The sequence below is a fragment of the Lathyrus oleraceus genome, chromosome 1, assembly GCF_024323335.1.
Source record: "Lathyrus oleraceus cultivar Zhongwan6 chromosome 1, CAAS_Psat_ZW6_1.0, whole genome shotgun sequence".
NCBI lineage: Eukaryota > Viridiplantae > Streptophyta > Magnoliopsida > Fabales > Fabaceae > Lathyrus > Lathyrus oleraceus.
In genome coordinates, this window is record NC_066579.1 from 256,757,009 (window position 1) to 256,780,256 (window position 23,248).

Here is a 23,248-nt window from a genome sequence, read left to right on the forward strand (position 1 = left end):
CGGAATAGGATAGTGAGGAAGATTATGATTTCCCTGAAGAATTGGAAAGGCTACTCGAGCACGAGTCAAAGGCCCTTCAGCCACATCAAGAACTAGTGGATACAATCAACCTTGGCACTGAGGAAGAAAAGAAAGAGGTCAAAGTTGGGACTACACTTGGGGAAAGCACCAAAGAAAGATTGATCAAGTTGCTACAAGAATATGTAGATGTATTTGCTTGGTCGTATCAGGATATGCCAGGTTTAGATATTGATATTGTTGTCCACAAGCTACCACTACAGCCAGATTACCCGCCAGTGAAGCATAGGTTCCGAAGAGCAAGACCCGACATGACTCTAAAGATTTGTGACGAGGTGAAACGTCAATTTGATGCCGGTTTTCTAGCAGTTGCGAAGTACCCCCAATGGGTAGCTAATATTGTACCAGTACCCAAAAAGGACGGCAAGGTCAGGATGTGTGTTGATTACAGGGATCTAAACAAAGCTAGTCCAAAGGACGATTTCCCCCTGCCACACATTGACACTCTGGTAGACAACACTGCTAAGTTCGCGGTCTTCTCCTTTATGGACGGATTCTCGGGTTATAATCAAATTAAGATGGATCCAGAAGACATGGAAAAGACCACATTCATCACCCCTTGGGGAACATTTTGCTACAAGGTAATGCCATTTGGTCTCAGAAATGCTGGGGCAACTTACCAAAGAGCAATGGTCACTCTTTTCCATGATATGATGCATAAGGAAATTGAGGTTTATGTAGATGATATGATTGCAAAATCCCAAAGTGAAGAGGATCATATAGATCACTTGCAAAAGCTATTTGAGCGTCTTCGGAAATTTCAACTACGGCTGAATCCTGCTAAATGCACCTTCGGTGTCCGATCTGGAAAGTTGCTTGGTTTCATTGTCAGTCAACGAGTAATTGAGGTAGATCCAGACAAGGTTAGGGCAATACGAGAAATGCCTGCTCCACGTACAGAGAAAGAAGTTAGAGGATTCCTGGGATGTTTGAACTATATCTCTAGGTTTATATCCCATATGACTGCTACGTGTGAACCTATATTCAAGTTGCTTAGAAAAGATCAAGTAGTCGAATGGAACTCTGACTGCCAAATGGCTTTTGAGAAGATCGGAAAATACCTGCAAGAGCCCCCTATTCTAATTCCACCTGTTCAGGGGAAACCACTCTTTATGTACTTAATTGTGCTTGAAAAGTCAATGGGATGTGTGCTGGGACAACATGACGAAACCGGCCGAAAAGAGCATGCCATCTACTATCTAAGTAAGAAGTTTACCGATTGTGAAACCCGATATTCACTCTTGGAGAAAACTTGTTGTTCTTTAGCATGGGCCGCTCGTCATCTAAGACAATACATGATTTGCCACACTACTTTGTTGATCTCAAAAATGGATCCAATAAAATATATCTTTGAAAAGCCTGCTTTAACTGGAAGACTCGCCCGTTGGCAGATGTTACTATCTGAGTATGACATCCAATATGTATCCCAGAAGGCCATTAAAGGAAGTGTGTTATCTGATTACCTGGAAAACCAGCCTGTTGAAGACTACCAGCCGTTGAAATTTGACTTCCCTGATGAAGACATTATGGTAGTAAAAGATTGTGAGATACCAGGACTTGACGAAGGACCTGAACCCGGATCTCGGTGGAAGCTCATGTTCGATGGTTCCTCCAACTACATGGGGCATGGCGTAGGAGCTGTTCTTTTGAATCCGAATGGTGGATACACTCCTTTCACAACAAGGTTATGTTTTGATTGCACAAACAATATAGCAGAATATGAGGCGTGCATCCTAGGCATTGAAGCAGCAATTGACCTCCGAATCAAAATCCTCGAAGTATGTGGAGACTCAGCCTTGGTGATATACCAAGTCAAAGGCGAATGGGAAACTCGTGACACCATGTTGATCCCATATCGTGCCTATGTCATGGAACTAATAAAATACTTTGAAGAAATCACTTTCTGTCATATCCCGAGAACTGAGAATCAAATTGCTGATGCTTTGGCTATGTTGGCTTCAATGTACCAAGTTAGATTCCATAATGAAGCGCCTCTCATTCAGATAGAGCGGAAAGTTGAGCCTGGTGTGTTATACAAGAGGAACCACGACATGACTCTGCTCAGATGCGTGAATGAACATGAAGCGAACATGTTGATCAAGGAGATTCATGAAGGATCCTTTGGAACTCATGCAAATGGGCATGCCATGGCCAAGAAGATTTTGAGAGCTGGTTATTACTGGTTGACCATGGAATCCGACTGCTTCAATTATGCTAGAAAATGTCATAAATGCCAAATTTATGCCGACAAGGTACACGTGCCTCCGACCCTACTAAATGTTTTGACGTCACCTTGGCCTTTCTCAATGTGGGGCATCAACATGATTGGCGCCATCGAGCCCAAAGCTTCCAATGGTCACTGCTTCATCTTGGTTGCCATTGATTACTTTACCAAATGTGTAGGAGCCGCCTCTTATGGTAATGTGACAAAATAAGTGGTTGCACGGTTCCTCAAGAAAGAGATCATTTGTCGTTATGGAGTTCCAAGCTGGATAATCACAGATAATGGGACGAATCTGAACAATAAGACCATGAAAGAACTATGCGAAAGCTTCAAGATTGAGCACCATAACTCTTCACCATATCGTCCAATGATGAATGGCGCTGTTGAAGCCGCTAATAAAAACATCAATAAGATCCTGCAGAAAATGGTGAAAACCTATAAGGATTGGCACGAAATGCTACCCTTTGCACTGCATGGATACCGGACTTCCGTCTGCACTTCAACAGGGGCAACCCCATTCTCTTTGGTATATGGGATGGAAGCGGTTCTCCCAGTTGAAGTGGAGATACCTTCAATGAGAATCTTGATGGAAACAAAGCTAGAAGAGGCTGAATGAATTCAAAATAGATTTGATCAGTTAAACCTCATAGAAGAGAAGCGAATGACTTCTTTGTGCCATGGACAGTTATACCAGAAGCGGCTCAAGAGGGATTTTGACAAGAAACTACGTGTTCGGGAATTCAGAGAAGGAGACCTCGTGCTCAAGAAGACCTTGCCACTACACAAGGACTCACGTAGGAAGTGGACTCCCAATTATGAAGGCCCATATGTTGTGAAGAAATCCTTCTCCGGAGGTGCCTTGATTCTCACAACTATGGATGATGAAGACCTTTCCCATCCCGTGAACTCTGATGCAGTTAAAAAATACTATGCCTAATAAAAACCCGCTAAGTGGAAAACCTGAAAGGACGATTTAGGCAAAAAAGGGGTATCCCGGTGGATTAAAAACCCGAAGGGGTGATCCAGGCAAAAGTTAGGGATGAATAAAAAAATGATAGCTCGCTAAGTTGAAAACCTGAAAGGGCAACTTAGGCAAAAGAGAGCGTCCCGATGGATTGAAAACCCGAAAGGGCGATCCAGGCAAAAGTTAGGGGAAAAAGGCATAAACTGCATCAGTTGTTACTGATTGACACTGAAGAATCTGAGGCGGAAGATCAATCCAGTCACTTCCCTTAGAAGCAAGGTTTTGGGGAATCATATCTATTGGGGATGTTAGTGGTCACTGAATTCAACGTAAACCTTTCCTTATTGCCATTTTCAAAATTGTAACATTCCATGGAGCTACGCCATTTGTGTGCTACCATCCTTGAATAAAATACAAGTTTTGCCTATTAATCATTGTTAATTGTGTTCTTCTATGTTTTTCTTTGTTATGCAAAGCGTCATTTATTTGTTAATAATGAAATTTTGAAACTTGAAAAGAATTTGAAATTTAGTGAAAGGAACAAAATTACTTTGATATATGTGAAAATCAAGAGAAAAGCATTTGTTTTTCCGAAAGTCTCCAAATTGCATAAATACTCCTGGATGACCAACAAAAATCTCCATGGAACACAAATTATTAATCCTCTGGAAGGGTGGACCTTTGGTTATTTATGATTGTCAATCTTGATAGATTCTCTTCTGGATACGCCTGTTACTTGTACGGGTTTGAATTATTGGTGTTGAGGAATTAGAATGTCTATAAACAGTCCCTACAAACTCACAGTCTGCCTATTGTCAGCATTGCATATCATGATCATTCATATATCATGCATAAAACAAAAATTAAATCATGCATGGTTCAAAATGTACTTTATACTCATGTGTGTGGCCCCTTCGGTCCCGTTGTTGATTGTTATCTCTTGACCCAAAGACCAGTTGTCACTAGTATCGTTTCAAAAGTTCAATCGTCATTGGCATCTCCAAAATTCAGTCATTACTGGCATTATCATCAAAAATCCAGTGGTTACTAGTATCTTTTTAAAAAAAATCCCATAGTCCTTGGGATTTATTTCAAGTCCAGTTATTGCTGGGAAATTCTGATGTGATGATGATTATTTTACTATTTCCTTTGGTCAAGTCCAATTGTTGTTGGCAAAATCCGTTAAAAGTTGGTTGTAATCCATTGCTTACGGTCAAAATCCATTTGTCATTGGCACCCATCCGTTAAAATCTGGTTGTAATCCATTGCTTACGGTCAAAGTCCAATTGTGGTTGGCAAATTCCGTTAAAAGTTGGTTGTAATCCATTGCTTACGGTCAAAGTCCGATTGTTATTGGCACATACAGAGAGTTTGATTACCCTGTCTTTCCTGATGGTTCCGTGAAGGTCATGTATGACTCATCATCTTGAGCAATTCCCAGAAGCTTGGAGACTTTTCGTGTTAGAAAACTCCAATGATGTTGGTTTTGTTTGATTTCTTTGTGAAGAATCACCATAGTCTTTGCATGGATGATCTACTTATAAGAAGACTCATGCTTATCTTTGCTTTGCATAAATTCCCTGTTGGGAATCTCAAAAATATTTGGTCAGATGAATTTCTCGTGAGAAATCTCCAAAACTGTTTGATGTATTCTAAAGTGCCTGGTCATGAATGAACCTATTGACGATACTTGGTTTGCATGTTTTCCAAAATTGTCAGGTCATGTATGAACCTGTTGTTGCAAGTTTCCTTGGGTTTTCTATTGTTATTAGGTCATGTTCGAATTTGTTGTTAAAATCTTTTTGCATATCCCCTAGTTGTCTTTCCTCCAGCAGGATTGTTATCCCCAACAAGTTTTCACTTTCATTTCTGTTTCCCGTGGGCCACCGTTACAACATGTCTCCATCATTCCCCACAGATTTTTGTTTCAATCTGTATCCATTATAAAACATCATGTTAGGGTTTATCTCATGTATGATCATATCCCTAGCAAATAAAATAAAAAAAGTCTTTCACCCATGCATATCATATCATAGCATTTGCATTTTTAAGGATCAAAATCTGGGTCTCCATGGTATTTAACCATCCCCCACTACGATCCGATGAAATGTACTGTTTCATTTTCCTCTGGCAGAGGATATTTAAATAGGGGCAATTATCATACCCTGATTTTGGACCCTGAAAAAAAATCTTTTCCCATCAATCAGTCCTTCACATTTCTCCTCATGACCATTTCACGTTTAAACTCTTCACTTCATATTGAAAGATCTTTCATTCATTCATGTTTAAAGATTTCCACGAAATCATTCATAGTCCAACCATTCATGCATGATTAAAATGATTTTTCCCACATGTCTTCGGTTCACGTTCATGTTCTCCATTTTTATGTTCGAATTTTTCACATTACATTAGGAAATCACTATTCACCCATATTTGAGAACTCACGTATTCATGCCCAAGAATGTCCTCACGTTCATTTGATCATAGTCTTGTGATTACTTCATAATCCTAGAGTGTCATTAGAAGCTTTAATTGCCAGAAGACACTCAATTGTCAGAAAGATGTTATATTGGAGATTTAACACTCCATCAGGGGGCATTTAACTCGAAATTGGCTATTAGCATTCATGTGTGCAGCAGTGAAATTGCAAAGGTGGTGGAAAGAGGTTGAAAGATTAAAGGTGCATCTACTTTCTCCTCTACTAATGTGCAAGAGATGGATACACTGGTTTCTACTTTCGGTGCTTTTGAAGTAAACGAAGCTGGTCCTCTAGTTCCATTATGGGCAGTGTTTCTTTATCTACTCTCTACACTCCCGGGAAAAGATGAGAACAATGAGCTCATAGGGTTTGCTTACATTGGTTATGTTCGTCAAGCCTTTGAGGCAGGATCGTTACACTATTATTCTGAAATTCTTCAGTGCAACCTGTAAATGCTATTTCTAATGGAAATGTTTTTTTTCCTCATCATAATCAATCGAAAGTAGCTACTTCAAGTGAATTCTCTCATTTTGCATCAAATCCTAATGGACAGTCTATTATTGGCAAAGTTAGGCCGAAGGGTGACATATTGAAAGTGTCAAATGATAGAAATATCAGAAATATAACGAGGAGGATTTCCCTCTTAACTATGATAATGCAAAGTTTTTTGTATAAAATCATACAGTGAGGACGATGTGCACTAAAGCCATTACACCAAAAATAGGAATTGAAATAAAATCACTTAAACCATTCAGCAACGATGGCTGCAATCAATGCCTTTTAGTACATCCCTACCACCCACAAGCGTTGACCAATCTTGGAAATATATACATGGAATGGAACATGGTGGCTGCTGTTTGCTTCATATTATAAAGCTGCGCTAAGTGTAACCACTGGATTATCTGCACCTTACAACAACCAAAGCTCAATCTCGATATGATGATGCATGATCAATGTCCCATTGCGCTTAGTTGGAAAGGAAGAGCAAAAGACGTGAATCATTTGTGTCTATAGGAATTGCACCTGTCTCTGTTTTGAAGAACCCCTGTTGAAATAACTTGGCTCCGGTCTTCATTGATGCTTGTGTTACATGGCCTTACCTTGAATTTCACGTACATATGTTGTCCATCTTCAAACCGCATGAAAAACTGCATGAACCTGCAATAGTTGGAGTAATAATGAAATTCGGCATATGAATCAGCACGTCTAAGGGAATTCCATATTGCTTCACGAATATGGGAAGCACCCTTTACTCGTTTTTCCCTTGCAGTAAGTCCACACACAAGTCAGCTTGTAAAATCGGAGAGTGCTCGAGCATAAAACACATTTCCTATTTTTAAATGTTAAGAACAATACATCACCAAGATAATAGCACAAATACAACAGTAAATGCCAAAAAACCAACAAAAAGGCAGTAGAGGCACATGAGCGCTCAAGAGCTCATATGCAGATCTTCACGTCTGTATCGTCGCCATCGACACATATTCTTGGCTCCACAAGGGTTTTCTTGCAAGCACTGACCTCTGCAAAGTTGAACAAGAGAACAAGCGTGCTAGGGTTAGAAGAGATAATTTTGAATGTGCAAGTTGAACATGATTTGAATGGAAATTCTACAGTTGCCTGTGAAAGCCGTTGATATTTCACCTGTGATTGCGCAAGGACTAATTCAGTCGACAATCAGGCACACTTTAGTCTTTTCTTAGACAGCAGTCAGGGATAATTGACATGCAGCTTTTACAACTACACGCAATGCTCAACCAGTATGCAATCGAGCGTTAGAGCCTACAACGATTCCGCAATTTGAAACGAAGATGCAAGGCTCTGTGACAACAGCGAATCATAGAATAAGCAAAGAAGAAAGCGTAAAGCAGTCAGTAGTAGAGGAAATGGAGATATCAAAATGACAAGAATGAAGGAAGCTCAATTTTACATGTTCAGTGAGACACAGAGCTGCATAATGGTGAATTTCAGTCTTCATCTTTACAACAAGCTGGCAAGGAGGAAAGTTGCAAGTGATTCAGCTGCTGATTCTCAAACTTCTGGAAATGTCCAACGAGATTCTCCAATGTTCGATAATGATAACAATGACTCAGAATCCTGCAAGCGTCAAACCACACATGTTATATTCCAGTGAATTCACAGTGGTAAATAGCCTTTTACCGGCGGTAAAAGTCCACAAGCGACCCAAAAGGAATCGAAACAAAATCAAGAAAAGAAAGTACAAGGTTCGTGTTACCTTTTCCAGAATAAACACCAAAATAGGGTAGACAAACTGGAGCACCTCAAGCACATCCAAGTCGGATACCCCTTTTGATCTCAGTAGCCAACTCAAAACCCTAGCAGGGTGAGTATAAAAGGAGGAATACTCTCCTCATGGAGGGCGGCCGCAACTGTTCAATAACAAAAAATAAAAAGATCTTAGTAAGATTTCTGTGAGAAATTTTCAAAAAAAGCAACTAGCATTCGCGAATTCATACAAAAAGACAGTGATACTACTATTTTTGAGGCCCTGTTTTCGAAACCCACTACCAAGAGCTAAGTCGCAATGCCTCTTCACAGTCGCCGTAACGCCACGGCAAGCAAAGGACGGTGATTCGGAAGAGATTAGAGTTGGTGACTCGAAGAAGCAAGAAGCAAGAAGTGTGGGAGATCACATACGTGTTCACTCGTCTTCAAAGTATTCTGATTCGGTATGTTCCCTTAATGCTGAAATTGGTTTGTGTTTGGTTAGGAGAAGTAAAACCGTGATTTTTGTTTCTATGAGCAATGTTTATTTAGGAACGAAAGGAAGATGAACATTTCAAATAGAGGAAAAAGTGGTTAAGGTGGAGGTGGATACCGTGTTTTCATCTCTTTCCTAGAGTTTAGTCTGTTTTTGTTTTAAGAGGGTTTAAAGGCCATTGATGACGGCATATTTCCCACTTCCCAAGGCCGACTTTTCACTTTCATCTTCCTTTCTCATTAAAACCCGTAAACCAACCATTATTGTTGGCAACCTTTTGTTTCCGTCACCTAACAGCCAGCAGCTAGGGTGATCGTTGAGCTTCCTTTTGGCCCTTTTTGCGTTTGGATGCTGCTGAAGTGGGCCTCCACTGACCCGAGTCTGGGACTTAGGTTCATGGGCCTTAGATAACCTAACCCAACGACCCATACTGGATTTCCATTTTTTATCTACTTTGTTTCATTTGTTTTTTTTTATTATATGCTTAAGCCGTTGATTGGGTTAACAAATGAGCATAAGTGGCCGAGTGGAGAGAAAGCAATTTCATCTTCTTTGGTGGGATGGGTTCGATACCTGTGTACGGCATTTAGATTTTGATGTACAATAAATTTCCATTCTTCTTTCCTTTCATTCCTTTTGTATTATATGCATTTATCCAACACTCGTTGATCTTAATGTTTTCCCATTTGACTTATTTTAATTGCTAAAACGTCGGTTTTTATTTATGGATTCAACTACTCTCATGTTGTTCATCCATAATTATTTTATCCAGATATCAATGGAATTTCGCCATGTTATGATTGATCGTATATGACATTTCGATTGTAGTCAATATGTGTAAATCGGCTTTGAGCACATGATTTAGGTTTTGTGTGTCCCTTAATTTCCATCCGTACAAATCCCGATTTTACTCCTTTTGATTTAATTCTTTTTGATTCTCTTGTAAATAATTTTGGTATTTGTTGCTTTCTTCACATGGCTTACTCTTGGGCCTTCTTACAATGAGCTATTTTCTTTTAGCATTTCGTGTTTGTATTTTAATTACCCTCAAATCATTTCAAACCATTTTCATAACTAAATCTGAAGAAAAAGATTACCCTGGATGAAATATCCAGTCGTAATCCCGAATAATAGACCCAAGTTATAAGAGCTTGTAAGTCATATGTATTCGTCTTCTCCTCAAAATGCTCCAATATTCAAATCTTTTTCTCAATAAAATCTGAAGAAAAAGATTACCCTGGATGGAATATCCAGTCGTAATCCCGAATATTAGGCCCAAGTTGTAAGAGCTCGCAAGCCATGAATATTCGTCTTCTCTTCAAAATGCTCCAATATTTAAATCATTTTCATAATTAAGTTGGAAGAAAAAGATTACCTGGATGAAATATCCAGTCTTAGTCTTGAATGCTAGGCCCAAGTTGTAAGAGCTTGCAAGCCATAAGTGTTTGTCTTCCCTCCAAAACACCTGTAAATATTCAAACCATTTTCTTAATAAAATTGGAAGAAAAAGATTACCTGGGTGAAATATCCAGACGTAGTCCCGAGTATTACACCGAAGTTGTAAGAGCTTGCAAGTCATAAGTACTCGTCTTTCAAGCCCAAAAATACATCCAACCGATCAAACTCTTTTTCGCCGCCGTGCGATTAATAAAAAACCATTTTCATAAACGAAAGACATCTTATCTTAAGATGATGCAAAGCAATGCTTCGGCCACAATTGTTGAGATGAGATAAGTGACGTTTTTCCGAATGTTGATTTGTAAATCCATTCGATATGTGGTATACGTCCGCTCCTCATCTGTTTTGGGTAAAACAATGTTTTCATCGATTAATACAATATAGCTTTCGCTTAAATCGACCAACAAACAAACATTTTTCTACCCAGAACTACGTAAGCCTTGATTTCTCAATCTGAGATACGTAGGAGCAGGATTTGTAAATCTTGTCGGGCCCACTAATAAAAAACTTAGGTTTAGTCATTCGTTAAAAATCCAAAAATATTCTCCTCTCACCCTTTCTTTCTTTCCCACCTAATAACTCGAGAAGCCTAAAATTTCTAAGCTAGCAATAACGCACACAATTAACCTAATGGTTCCCGTTGAGTACAACGGACGTAAGGGGTGCTAATACCTTCCCCTTGCGTAATCGACTCCCGAACCCTAATATTGGTTGCGACGACCATAATCATTGTCGTTCTTTCTTGGGTTTTATCGATATTTCCCCTTTCCTTTTTAGGAATAAATAAAGTTCGGTGGCAACTCTGTTCAGTCCATCATTGCGAGCGTGCGATTGCACTTCGCTGAAGTCGTGCTCTCATTTTTCGAGGTACGACACATAGTGTTTTTAGAATTTTGTAGACACCCTATCCTTAGACTCTATCCAATTTAATATCTATACAATTTTGTTATCGATATCGAGTTACGTGATCGAGTTAACCAATTTTGTTCAAGTAAATCATGTAATATAGTTATTCGATTTTATTTGAGTAAGTCATGTAATTCCTCGAATTTGACCATCGATCATTCAAATCCGTTTAGGGTTGTTGGACGAACTGATTTTTAAAACATAAATTTTTTTCACTGTAAGTTAATCGTGACCTTCATCAGATCTTGAATTATGTTTCACTATATTTATACAACTATTAATATAATATAAAGAGAGAGAAAAAACTAATTAAAAAATGAAATCATACCTACACCATACATGGATGTTCGTGGTGTGATTTGAGAGATTATGATGCTAAAAGTCTTCCGAATTACAAGAGAAAAAAATGTATGGTTTGATTTGTTTTGGTTGGATTTTAGAAATAAAACCAATATCGTTTGGTTTGGTTTTTTACAATTTTTTTATTGAATCATACATACATATATAGAGAATAACATAACTTTGTGTTTAGTCATTCATACATTACCAAATAACAACAAAACTCATCATATTTTTGGACAATAACTTTTCATTTAAAATATAAAAATTAGTTCAGACAAAATTAGAATAATAAACATAAAACAGTAACAATAACATATAACAATATCAATTACATTACAATGAAACAAAAAAATAGAAAAGATGGGAGATTAGTGAAGATGAAAAAAAAATAGAAGAGATGAGAGATTAGAGAAGAAGATGTGCGATAAAAATGAATTTTGAAGAGAGAACACTACCATAAAAATGAGAAGATGAAAAAGAAAGAATATAATAAAGTAGAGATTAGAGAAGAAGAAGTGAGATGTACTTGGAGAAGAAGCACGATACTTCTGAAACTAAAATCTTAAGTGTGAGGAAGAGAAAATCATTTATAATCTTAAGGTTAAGGCATATTAGGTTTGAGTTTGAGTTAGATGTGGGTTAAGTAAAATTTATATTGTAATATAATGCGGTTTGATTCGGTTTGCAAAAAACAAATGATCCAAACACATCCAAACTAATGCGATTTTTTTACAATTTTCAATTTGATTAGATTCTGATTGCAGTTTTCTATTGAAGTGATTCAATTTTGAACATCCCTACCACCATATACAAATACACTATTGAACACCACTTTAGATGTCAACGTAACATATCTCTTTTTTGATTGACTAATTTTTTAATTGATCTATTAAATTTATATAGGATCCAAAAGATTTAATAGAACTCACATAAATTTCAATCAATAAAAAATTGTTTTACAAAGTGTCTTATTAACACTCCTCAAATTCACATAAATTTCAATCAATAAAAAATTGTCTTAAAAAATTGTCTTAGAGAGTGTCTTATTAACCCTCCTCAAATAAATTTCCAAAATAAAATTTTTATGCATTCTTGAACAAATCCATACTTGTTTTATTTCAAAAAAATAATTTTAAAATGAAATTTGAAATCATAAAAATAAATTAATTTCAGTTATAAAATTCTAGTAAATAGAATTTTAGCGAGTGTGGGGAAAGCAGGGGTACTAAAAGTAACATCTATAATCGTACCAAAAAGTTCTGAATCCATAACCCGACCCGATATAAAATGGGTTTTTATCTTTCTCATTTCCCTGCAATAAAACGCTTCGCTGAAACTCTTAAAACCCTAGTTGAAGCTACCGCAGGTATCTGAATCGTTTTTTCCCTTTCTTCTCTTGTCACTCTTTCAATCGATTTTATTGTTTATTTGATTCGTTTAACATTGCTCTTAATTTCTGTTTCAATATTTGGTTTTGAGGTTTTTGAGGTTTTCAGGAAAATGGCTCATAAGCAGGCGAGTACAAGTATTTTTGTTGGATTGAACAAGGGCCATATTGTTACCAAGAAGGAGTTGGCTCCACGCCCCTCCAGTCGTAAAGGGGTAAGGTTTTCAATTTTGTTAATTAGAAATGAGATGATGAGATCAGTTTTCAATGTAATGTAATTGTGTCTACATGAAAAATGAACAAGTTGGGAGAATGAGATTAAAGTATGATTTGTTTTATCTTTGATCTTTGATGAGTATGTTGCATTCAACAGAAAACAAGCAAGCGTGTGCACTTTGTAAGGAACCTCATCCGCGAGGTTGCTGGCTTTGCACCCTCTGAAAAGCGAATCACTGAATTGCTGAAGGTGGGAAAGGGTAAGAGGGCACTGAAAGTTGCAAAGAGAAAGCTTGGAACCTACAAGCGCGCAAAGAAGAAGCGTGAGGAGATGTCTAATGTTCTTCGAAAGATGAGGTTCGACTTCATGCCAAGTGTTTTTATTATTGGACTTTTGTTAACTTGATGAAAATTGACTTTGTAGGTTATCTTTTTATTGTGTGCAGGGCTGGTGGAACAGGTGATAAGAAGAAATAAGTAGAAGATAAGTTTTGTTTTGGTTCAACTATCTAGTGTGCTCTTACTTCTAGAGATATTTTGATTTATGATTTATGGAAAGTGCAGTTGGATTAATCTCTGCTCTAATATAAAATAGGGAAAATCTTTTTCAATTCAACATTTGTTGTCTGTTCCACTTTTGCATTAGGAATAAAAAAGAGTTTACTCATTATTCAAAAAACTAAAAATATGGTAAAAGCAAAATTTGATTAAAATTAATTGGATAAGCATATGAGTTGAAAAAATATGGGGATTTTTTATCCCATATTGGGTGCAAAAACATTTTATGAAAAACTCAAAAGCCTCATAGAGATTTTGGATATGCATTTTTAGACACATTTTCTCTAAGTCAAAATGTTAATTGATTCGGAGATATATCTCTGTAATATTTTAAAATACACTCCATACATCCCTTTTTGAAAGGCCCATTTTACATACATGTTTATTGTTGGGTTAAATATATTTATGATCCTCTTAAATATATCAATTTCATTTTTAGTCCCTCAAATATTTCCTTCAAAGGATGAATGGTATTCTTAAAATTTACCATCCATACTTTTGCTCCCTCATGCAACTCAACGACGATTTTTACAACTTAGCGATTGAATTAATGATATTCTTAAAATTTACCATCCATACTTTTGCTCCCCCATGCAACTCAACGACTTTAAGGAAATATTTTGAGGGACTAAAAATGAAAATTGAGATATTTAGGAGGATCACAAACATATTTAATCATTTTATTGTTTCGGAGATGCATCTCCGTTTAGGATTTACGGAGATGCATCTTCGTAACCTATCAGAACAATGCAAGTTATGTTAGTTTTATGGTTATTTAGATGAAAATGACGATTTATAAATGTTAAGGACCCTGTTATGTGATGAACATTAAATCATATAATCAATATGCAAAAAATGACATGTATAAATCTAGATGGTCAAAATAAGTCATCAGCCGATACACAATGAAGTCGAAATACATAATAAAGTAGAGATAAGTGAAAATAAAAATACAATCAATAATAAATCCAAAGTACAAATATTATATACTACTGTGTATGCCAGATTACAACTCTTCGACGATGTCTTTGGTACATCAGTGTCTCTCGTGCTTCTGTCATAATGACATCTAGGATCTACCTCACCTCAGACCCATCAGGAAAGATATCTATATTAATGCTTGTCTGTGCAATCTCCATAATGCAACGACATCTAGGAAAGACATCACGAGCATGGTCTAACCGTTCCTGCTCCACTAATATCTCCTGATGAGCTGGCCTTGGTGGATCTCCTAGAGCAACCTACACCATATACGAACGTGACACCCTGAAGAACCACTTGATGTACTCGTCGACATACCTCTAGTCACTCTCAACCATGGTACTTAGTGCCTCCTCTGATATCAGATGACTAAGATAATCATCAAACATGACATACATATGTCTACGTCTCATATCAGGAGGAGCAGAGACTGTTTGGGAATAGTCTAAGTGTAGTAAAACTCCCGCATGACACGCTCAGGCAGATGAGAAAATATGAGCTGTGAACCGCAAATCAACCATCTAGAGTATAACACTATGTGGTTAAATGACCCGTCTCACGGTGATCGACATAGCTGTTAAATTGCATATCTCCAACAACCAAGCGGTCAAGATACACTCTAAACAACTCTGTCTCCTGGCTCTCTCTTGTCGCACCGCGAAAAATACAGAGTTGCCACCGGATTTTATTTATTCCAAAGGAAAGGGAAAATAGCGATAAAACCCCAAATGAAAGAATGGTCTCGCAACCAAGAGAGGATTCAAAAGTCGGTTATGTAAGGGGAAGGTATTAGCATCCCTCACATCCATGATACTCCATGGGAACCACTTACTTGTATCAATGTGTATGGATGTTATTTATCTGTATGTTGCTTGCTATCAGGAATGAGATGAAATAATGATATGAGGGAAAGAGAATCAGTTTTAAGTTGGCGTGCTCTCCAAGGATTTGGGCCCTTGTGCCTACATATCCTCATACGTGCAATAAGAAAATCAGAGCTCCGTAGTTCGACTCACAAACGGAACATTTGTTTGGTTATTTTTATTGAACAATATTGATGTTCACGTGCTACTATTCACCTACTTGTATACTCTTTCATGGCAGAGGTAAATATTTGCTTGTTTGCGGTAAAGTGGATACACTTGGATCGCACTCTAGCAGTTAAACATTACTTGCTCACACATGGAGGCTTAACGTCGTTCACGGTAGAAAGGAAGTAACACGTTCTTTTTGAAAGGTTTTGAAGAGTGTGCATTGAGGCAAAAGATGATTTGATTTGTTGGGATTGATTTTATGTACGGAGACAAGCATCAGACCCTTGGCTAGATACAGTCAACAGTCCAAAAACTCGGGAGTCGAGAGGACAATGTTATCATAACCACTCTTTTTCATATAAAAAAGAGATTTGAATAGTGAAAAGAGTTTGGAAAGTCTAATAATTGGAACTTAAAGGGAGACAAGTATCTAACCCTTGACTAAGTACGACCAACAATCAGAATACTTGAGAGTCGAGAGGATAATGGAGTCCTAACTACCCTTTTCTCCCTCATAGCACCTAGATCTAAGTTGTTTGAATCATTAGATGTTTTAAGGGGGAAGTCAAGTGTCAGGTCCTCAAGCTAGGTACGGTCGACAACCCAAGTACTTGAATGTTGTGTACAAGCACGTGCACCCTATTTTTGCATTCCAGTTTTTTATGAAAATGGTTTGAAAAAGGCATTTGACATTGGATCAAGCGTTTGAGTTTATTATGAAAAAGTGAGTGAAGAATGGAGGAGAGAGAGATAAAGTGAGGTTGAGAAGAGATTATAGAATGGATCATGGATCATGGAATGGAATGGATGGGAAATAATTGATATTGGATTAAGTATTCATGTTACAATGGTGAGAGTTTTATTTGGAAAAACAACTTGACATTGAATAAAGTACCTTTTATTTCTTTGAAATGCTTTATTTATCATTTTGTTTTTTATCTTTTTAATTAGCATGCATGATGGATTAACAAAAACCTAAACCTAAACTATACGTCTTCATGGGGTGGGGGGACATTTGACTCACATTAGAGGATGGATCCACACAATACAACATAAATGGAAATGGAAAGAATTATACAAATTACAAACCGTTGTAGTGGTAAATTCATGACCATCAAGCTATGGATAAGCTAGACGTCAATAAAACCAGAGTCGCCAGCGCGCTTTTATTGTTTCCAAGGGAAAAGGGAAAAGTACGAACAAAACCCAAAGATAATAAGTTTTCAAATCAAAACTAATAAAATGTCAGAGATTACAGGTAAGGGGGTTGGTTACACAGAGGGAATGTGTTAGCACCCAAAGTGTCCTAGGTACTTCTAGGGAGCCCTTTTTTGTGTGCATATGTGTTTTTCTACAAAATTATGTTTGCAATAAATATAGTGGAGGGATGATAAAAGAATTCATTAATTATATTTTTATGTTTGACAAGACCTTCAGACTTGTGCCTACGTACCAACATAAAAATGAAGGATCAAAACCTCATAGTCCGTGGTAACAATTTCAAAGTGGATGCATTTCGTTTAACAAAAATTTAAGTTTAGCAAAGGCACAAAAGGCCTAAAAAGGTTTGAATGAGTTTTAGTTCTTTTTGTCTTTTGAAATTTTAAGTCAAGTATAGTTAAGTTCATTTACAAGTTTGATTAAGAAAAGAGTTTAAAAATTCAATGGCATAAGGCCAAAGTTTCTAATTTGCAAAATGGTCTAAGTTTAGAAAACAAACACAAGCAAAGAAGATTTTAAAAGGGAGGGAGAGATTTCAAATTAAAGAAATGGGGAAGAGATGAAGAGACTAATACTAAGCAAAAATTTAAAAGTTGAGAGTTGAAAAGATCTGACCAATGGGCTACAATCCAATAGACAATAATGTCATATAGAAATCCAAATTTCCCTTGGACTTTAGAATCAAGCAATATCAATACACAAATATCAATATGAAGAGCAAGGAATCAAATAAAGATATCCACATCCAAGCTTAGCAACTCCATGATCTTTCTTCATAATTCTCCATGTATCAGATGGCTTCAAAGAGGAGCATTAGACACAGGTTCAAAATAACAGCTTCAATATGATCATGTTGTAGATGAACTCAAATGGATCTTCAATATTTGCATTAGATGAAAGTTTTCTTCACAAGCACTTGGTTTCAGAAAAGTTGGCATTGGCCAAGTCCTTTGCATAAGGAGTGTTGCTTAATTCTAAGTCCAATGTCTCAGATCAATCCAATAGTCCACACAAAATGTTTTTTAGGGTTTTTGTTCTTATTATGTTCATTAAGGTCAAAAGACCACAAATACAAACAAGTATATACAAACACAATATATCCATAAAGTATGGCTCAAGTGAGCAAAGTGAAAATGACATTAAAGTAAACAAATTGAATGGTATGAATAATGGCAAATGAATAAAGGCTTGAAATTAAAGTGCATAAAAGTAAATGGCTTGAAATTAAATGTTAGTGGTTAGTGGATTAGAAGTTAGTAATGCTTTTGCTTTGGTTTTGTTTAAGTCATTCTTTGGAGAACACTCAACCCACTTATCACAAGCATGGATCCTTGAACCAAGACATCTTCCAAAGGAATGAAAAAAGGCCAAGTTTCCACACAATAGCATGAAAGAGGGGAGACTTACGATCTCACTTACTAGAATGTTATGCCTTTTGTGTCAACAATTTAGCGATATGTTAAGCAATTGTAATTGGATTAATGTAGAAGTCACAACTATTTGAGGCTGGGCAATAGAGATTTTGGTGTTAATGCATGTTAGAGACATAGTATAATGGACTATGCTCATAAAACACCATACAAAAAAAGAATATGCAAAAAAGTGGACCTAATCTCATCTATACTCATGTTGATTTTGCAATCAACTAGTCTTAGGATCTAGAGATATCATAGGCCCATGACATGAATGAATAAAGAAGGGGAATAAGATGAAGAGGGAGGGGAAATGGAATCAACACAAATTGGTCAAAGGAGGACTTTTACCAAATTAAGATCATTCATTCATTTTGGGAGATGAAATGTACATTTCATCAATCCCCTAAATCTAATGATCTTAACTCAACAAAGTCAAATCAACCTTGACTAAGGCCAACAACACAAGTCAAACTCAACAAGTCAAAATTAGAAGCTCAACACAATTTATTTTGCATTTAAATAATTAAAATCAACTAAAATATGCATTAAATTAAATTATGGTTTATCAAATTCCTAAAACCTCATCCAAACACCAAAGAAATGACCATGAGATTTATCATACGTCAAACAAGGTCAAAGGACCTTGAAGAAAAAATTTCATCATTTTTGGAAACTTAAAACTATTTTTAAACAATTAAAAAAAATCACAAAATCAAATAAATCATGAAAAATATTAATAATGATCCAAAAAATAATTTTAATTCAGAAAATGAAAGAGGAAATTATTTAAAATTTTTGGGTGAAACTCTCATATTTTTTTTGATCAATATTAAAATTACTATGAAGTAATGAAAATAAAATAAATAAAATGAAAATCAAATAATCAGAAAAAATGTGGACCACTTGATCTCCCTCATTAATTGTGGTGGCAGATCAAGTGGTCACAAGTGTGCAATCCACGACGGACTGTAGTCAGTGCACCACAAACTTGGTAATTCAAACCAACACACGAGATTATTTCATTTCAAAAGGATCATGTGGCTCTGAACACGCCAACTCACCACCGGAGCTACAACTTCGGTCTCCTTCTCAGGCGAGCCTCGCCGGATTGGTTCAGTCATAACCATCACCAAAATTAAAAAGGACATGATTTCAAAGTAAAAATGGCACTGAGCTCGAATCTGGCATCAATTCATCCTAACTCCAAGTATATTGAAAGATACAAGGAGTTGAAATTTGAGGTGCACGATCTGAGTTGCTTTGATTTGACCTCAAAGCAACTCAATCTTGTTGCCTACATTGGTAGGACTTCAGACAACCGCCATCCAAGAGAATTATGGAGAATTGAGTGAGAATCGAAGAGATGAAATTTTCTGAAAAATACCTTCAATGTAGGTCTGAATTCAACTGTTCTTTCTTTGATTCGTGCTTGATCTTGCTCAGAATGCTTGCAGGAGTATATTAGAATGATCAAAAGGCTTTGGATCCCTGGAGTTTTGAATCTAAAAAAATAGTGAGATTCAAACTCAATTTCCAATGGAAATTCTCTGGTTTATCCTCTCAAATGGAAGGGTTTGGTGTTTGGGATCAAGGCTGGCGCCAAGGGGTCCTCATTTCTGATGCATAGGGTCTCTATTTATAGCTAATTCAAATGATATTTGCACCCTTGAAGTGAACTTCCAAATTTGGCAATGAGTGATGCATGGGTGCATGGGCGTGTACAAGCCAATGAAATCATGTCATTTGGTTCATAATTGAGTGTAGATAAGTCTGAGATCATGTTGGAATGTTAGGCAAATGTGCATGGAAGTTTGAAGTTTAATCTTGCCAAATGATGATGCAATGTTCAAGCCATGTGCAGCCTATTCAAATCTTGTCCAAAATGGATGAAATTGGACTTTTCTGGAAAGGTTAGATCAATAGGAACAACTTTCATGTTTAACACTTTTCTATTTGAAGCATGTATCATGATGAATTTTGAGGTGGAAGTTTGGAGATTTAAACATATCAAAAAAAATTCTAAGTGTCAAGCCATATGTTCACTTATTCCACCTTGGCTAACTTTTTATGTGAGCTCCAAATGAGAAACGTTCCTTAATCAAAGTTGTAGCTCTCTCAACTTAATTAAAAATGGTCACAAATGTAACCTCATTTGGATTTAATATGAAGGAGTTATGCATTTTTTAAGTTGAGGAAACTCACTTGTTCAATGGTATTAGTCCAAAATGACCTATAATGTATCCTCATATCACATGCTCATAAAAGTTGAATTAACTCTACCTATAAACATAATAGTTGAAGTAGACATATTGAATTTGATTGTGAAACTTGGAAATCTTTCATCTCATAAAAATTGAGCAACTTATGGCCTTGGGAAGTTGACCTCCAAATTAGGGTTTAGACAAAATGACCTATAATCTTTCACCATAAGAAATGACTTTTCAAGCAAAAATAGATCTAGACCCCAACATGAAAGTTGTTTGGAATGTTATTTAGAGTAACTTTGATCTTAGAATCATTTTCATATGATAAATAATTGTAGGAGATAGGGTCTAGGGGACCCCATATTTGATTAGATGAATTCCTATGGTCAACTACCATGAACCAACTTGCTAGCTTGCAATTCTCTTGACTTTTGGGACTCATGGGAGATCATATATGCATAATATAATTAAATTTTAAGTATCCCTTGAAATATTGGATCAATTGTTGAAGAAACTTGTTTAAGAAGTTACACAAGATACCCAAATGAACTAGGGTTTCCAAGGCAAACCAACTTCAAACTCTTGATGATTTTTTGATCAAAATAACATGTGAAGCTAGGGATTCATATATGATGCCTAAAGCCATTTGTAGACTATTCTTGATTGAGCTCTTAACAATGAGGGTCATAAACCCTATATATGAGCTTGATAAATCAAAGGTGAGCATGTGCCCTACCTACAAAAGAGTTAGACAAAATGCAAAGACATGTTTTAGGGATTTTAGTTAGTAAATATGATAAAATACAAAGTATGATACAATCAAATGGTGCTTGGTGATATCTCCCAATGCAAACCCAATGAAGGAGGGGTAAGGAGGATGCCAAGGTGTGATCACAATGCTAATGCATATGATTAGATAACATGAGGGATCTTAGGGTCAAAATTAGGGTCTTACAGCTGCCCCTATTTAAGGACGTTCTAATTGAGGAGATGAAGGTTAAAATCTTCGTATCGACTCAGTAGAATGGGCTTAAATAACAACATATAGAAACAAATTTTGGTCCCTAAGAGACCTCATGATGCATATGATATGAATGTTAAAGTAAGTCTTTGTGGGGAAATATTGCCACAAGGAAAAGAATTCAGAGAGACCGAAAGTCCGCAGTAGTATAACGCATTCCGTAAGGAAAACTCACTGGGGAGACAGAGACTCTAAGGGGATAAAAAGGTTGTGCGTAGTCTAGGCTACGACTTAAAACAAGATGGGGGACACGAGGGATTCCATGAAAATAAATCAATGGGAAGACTCAGCCAGGGCACACAAGGAACATTTGCAGGGGAAACAGGTAAATCAGAACAAAACTGAAATACTCGAACCACACATGAACAACGATTTCACTAAGGAAATACACACTCAAACTCAACTGGGGAAGAAAAGATCTTCAACATAGGAGGAGCAAAAATATATCATCCACTACCAGTTACTGGATACAGGGATAACAAAATTTGACAGGGAGGACATCCGCTACCGGTTAGGGTAAACATATCAAGGATGACTCACTAAGGGCCGCCATGAGGCGTATTCATTACCGGTTACTGGGTAAGAATAAACTTGCTGGGGAAAAATAGGATTTACAACTACCAGTTACTGGGCAAAAGACCAAAGAGAGAGAATATACATCACTGGTTAAAGTGAACATATCAAGGATAGACTCAAATGAAAGAAAACTCGTCATCGATTAAGATGAACTTGTCAAGTATAGACTTTCCTGGGGATCTTAAGGAGGATACCCGTCATCGGTTAAGATGAATATATGAAGGATAAACCGCACGAACCAAGTAGGAATTACATCTATCGAATGCTGGATAGAATACCACAAAGAGAATATCCGTCACCGGTTAGGATGAACATATCAAGGATAGACTCCGAGGTGAAGAATAGGAATTATAGCTATCATTTACTGGATAGAAAACCACAAAGAGGATATCCGTCACCGATTAGGATGAACATATCAAGGATAAACTCTACAAAGGGGAGAAAAGAAGGATTTACAACTACCAGTTACTGGGTAAAATACCGCTAAGAGAAGGAAACCATTCATCGGTTAGGATGAACATATCAAGGATTAACTCTCTGGGGAACGAAATAGGGATTACAACTACCTTTTTACTGGGTAGAATACCACAAGGAGAATTTCGTCACCGGTCAGGATGAACATATCAAGGATAAACTCATAGCAGAGGAAGAAAATATTTGTCATCGGTTAGGATGAACATATCAAGGATTTACTTCCTGGGAAACATGAAAACTAACCCGCCGGGGAGAGAAAAAAAGGGGTTACTTTTTCCGGGTATTGGGCAAGAAGTAACAAACTGCAAACTAAGAAGAATATTACCAGTTACTGGGAAATAGACTCTTAAAGGACCAAGGACATCTATCTAGGTAAGATCTAGAAATAAACGGTCAATCAAGACTCAATGGGGAATAAGTGAAAGGTTAAAGTCTTTCTACTTAGGGGTTGACACTCTACAATTGAAGGAGGACATAATCAACCATGCTAAACCTGCATAGGGATAAAGCACTACCATAGCAGAGAGTCAAAATAACAATGAATCATAAGTGGTAATAATGCAATAATGAAGTTATATGAATGTATATGTATATGTATATATATATATATATATATATATATATATATATATATATATATATATATATATATATATATATATATATATATATATATATATATATATATATATATATATATATATATATATATATATATATATATATATATATATATATGTATGATGATTATGCTAACAAAATAATCACAAAGGATACAAAATGTTGTTCGTTTGAATCATCGATACAATTCCTAGCCAATCTCAACAGGATGGAGGCATCAACTGGAGAAAGATCAAACCTCTCGAAGGCTCGAACCAAGCTGGGGAAGAAAGGAGGAGATCTGCTAAGGAAACTATATCACATGGGAGACAACCCTGCAGGGGATAAACACAAATAGATGCTCAAAACCAGGGGGAAACTTTGATTG

General features: G+C 36.6%; 2 protein-coding genes across 2 annotated transcripts in view; both read left to right on the forward strand.

Annotated features, from left to right (window-relative positions):
• LOC127102189 (uncharacterized) overlaps nt 1-6,197 on the forward strand; it is a 28,863-nt gene extending 22,666 nt beyond the window's left edge. Inside the window, exon 3 of the mRNA XM_051039592.1 lies at nt 5,980-6,197. Within this exon, the coding sequence (XP_050895549.1) occupies nt 5,980-6,197 (218 nt within the window). The remainder of the gene's footprint in view (nt 1-5,979) is intronic.
• A 6,462-nt stretch (nt 6,198-12,659) lies between these two features.
• LOC127115647 (60S ribosomal protein L36-2) lies at nt 12,660-13,462 on the forward strand. The gene is made up of 3 exons (XM_051047137.1): nt 12,660-12,775; nt 12,934-13,133; nt 13,223-13,462. The coding sequence occupies exons 1-3, from the start codon at nt 12,674-12,676 to the stop codon at nt 13,251-13,253; spliced, it is 333 nt and encodes a 110-aa protein (XP_050903094.1). The 5' UTR covers nt 12,660-12,673; the 3' UTR covers nt 13,254-13,462.
• Nucleotides 13,463-23,248: the final 9,786 nt, after the last annotated feature.

Bases quoted from the DNA above. Each gene is read 5' to 3' on its own strand.
- LOC127115647 (XM_051047137.1), top strand. From the start codon at position 12,674: ATGGCTCATAAGCAGGCGAGTACAAGTATTTTTGTTGGATTGAACAAG. The intron at 12,776-12,933 runs GTAAGGTTTTCA...TGCATTCAACAG, and splicing joins GCCCCTCCAGTCGTAAAGGG to AAAACAAGCAAGCGTGTGCA. The intron at 13,134-13,222 runs GTTCGACTTCAT...TATTGTGTGCAG, and splicing joins AATGTTCTTCGAAAGATGAG to GGCTGGTGGAACAGGTGATA.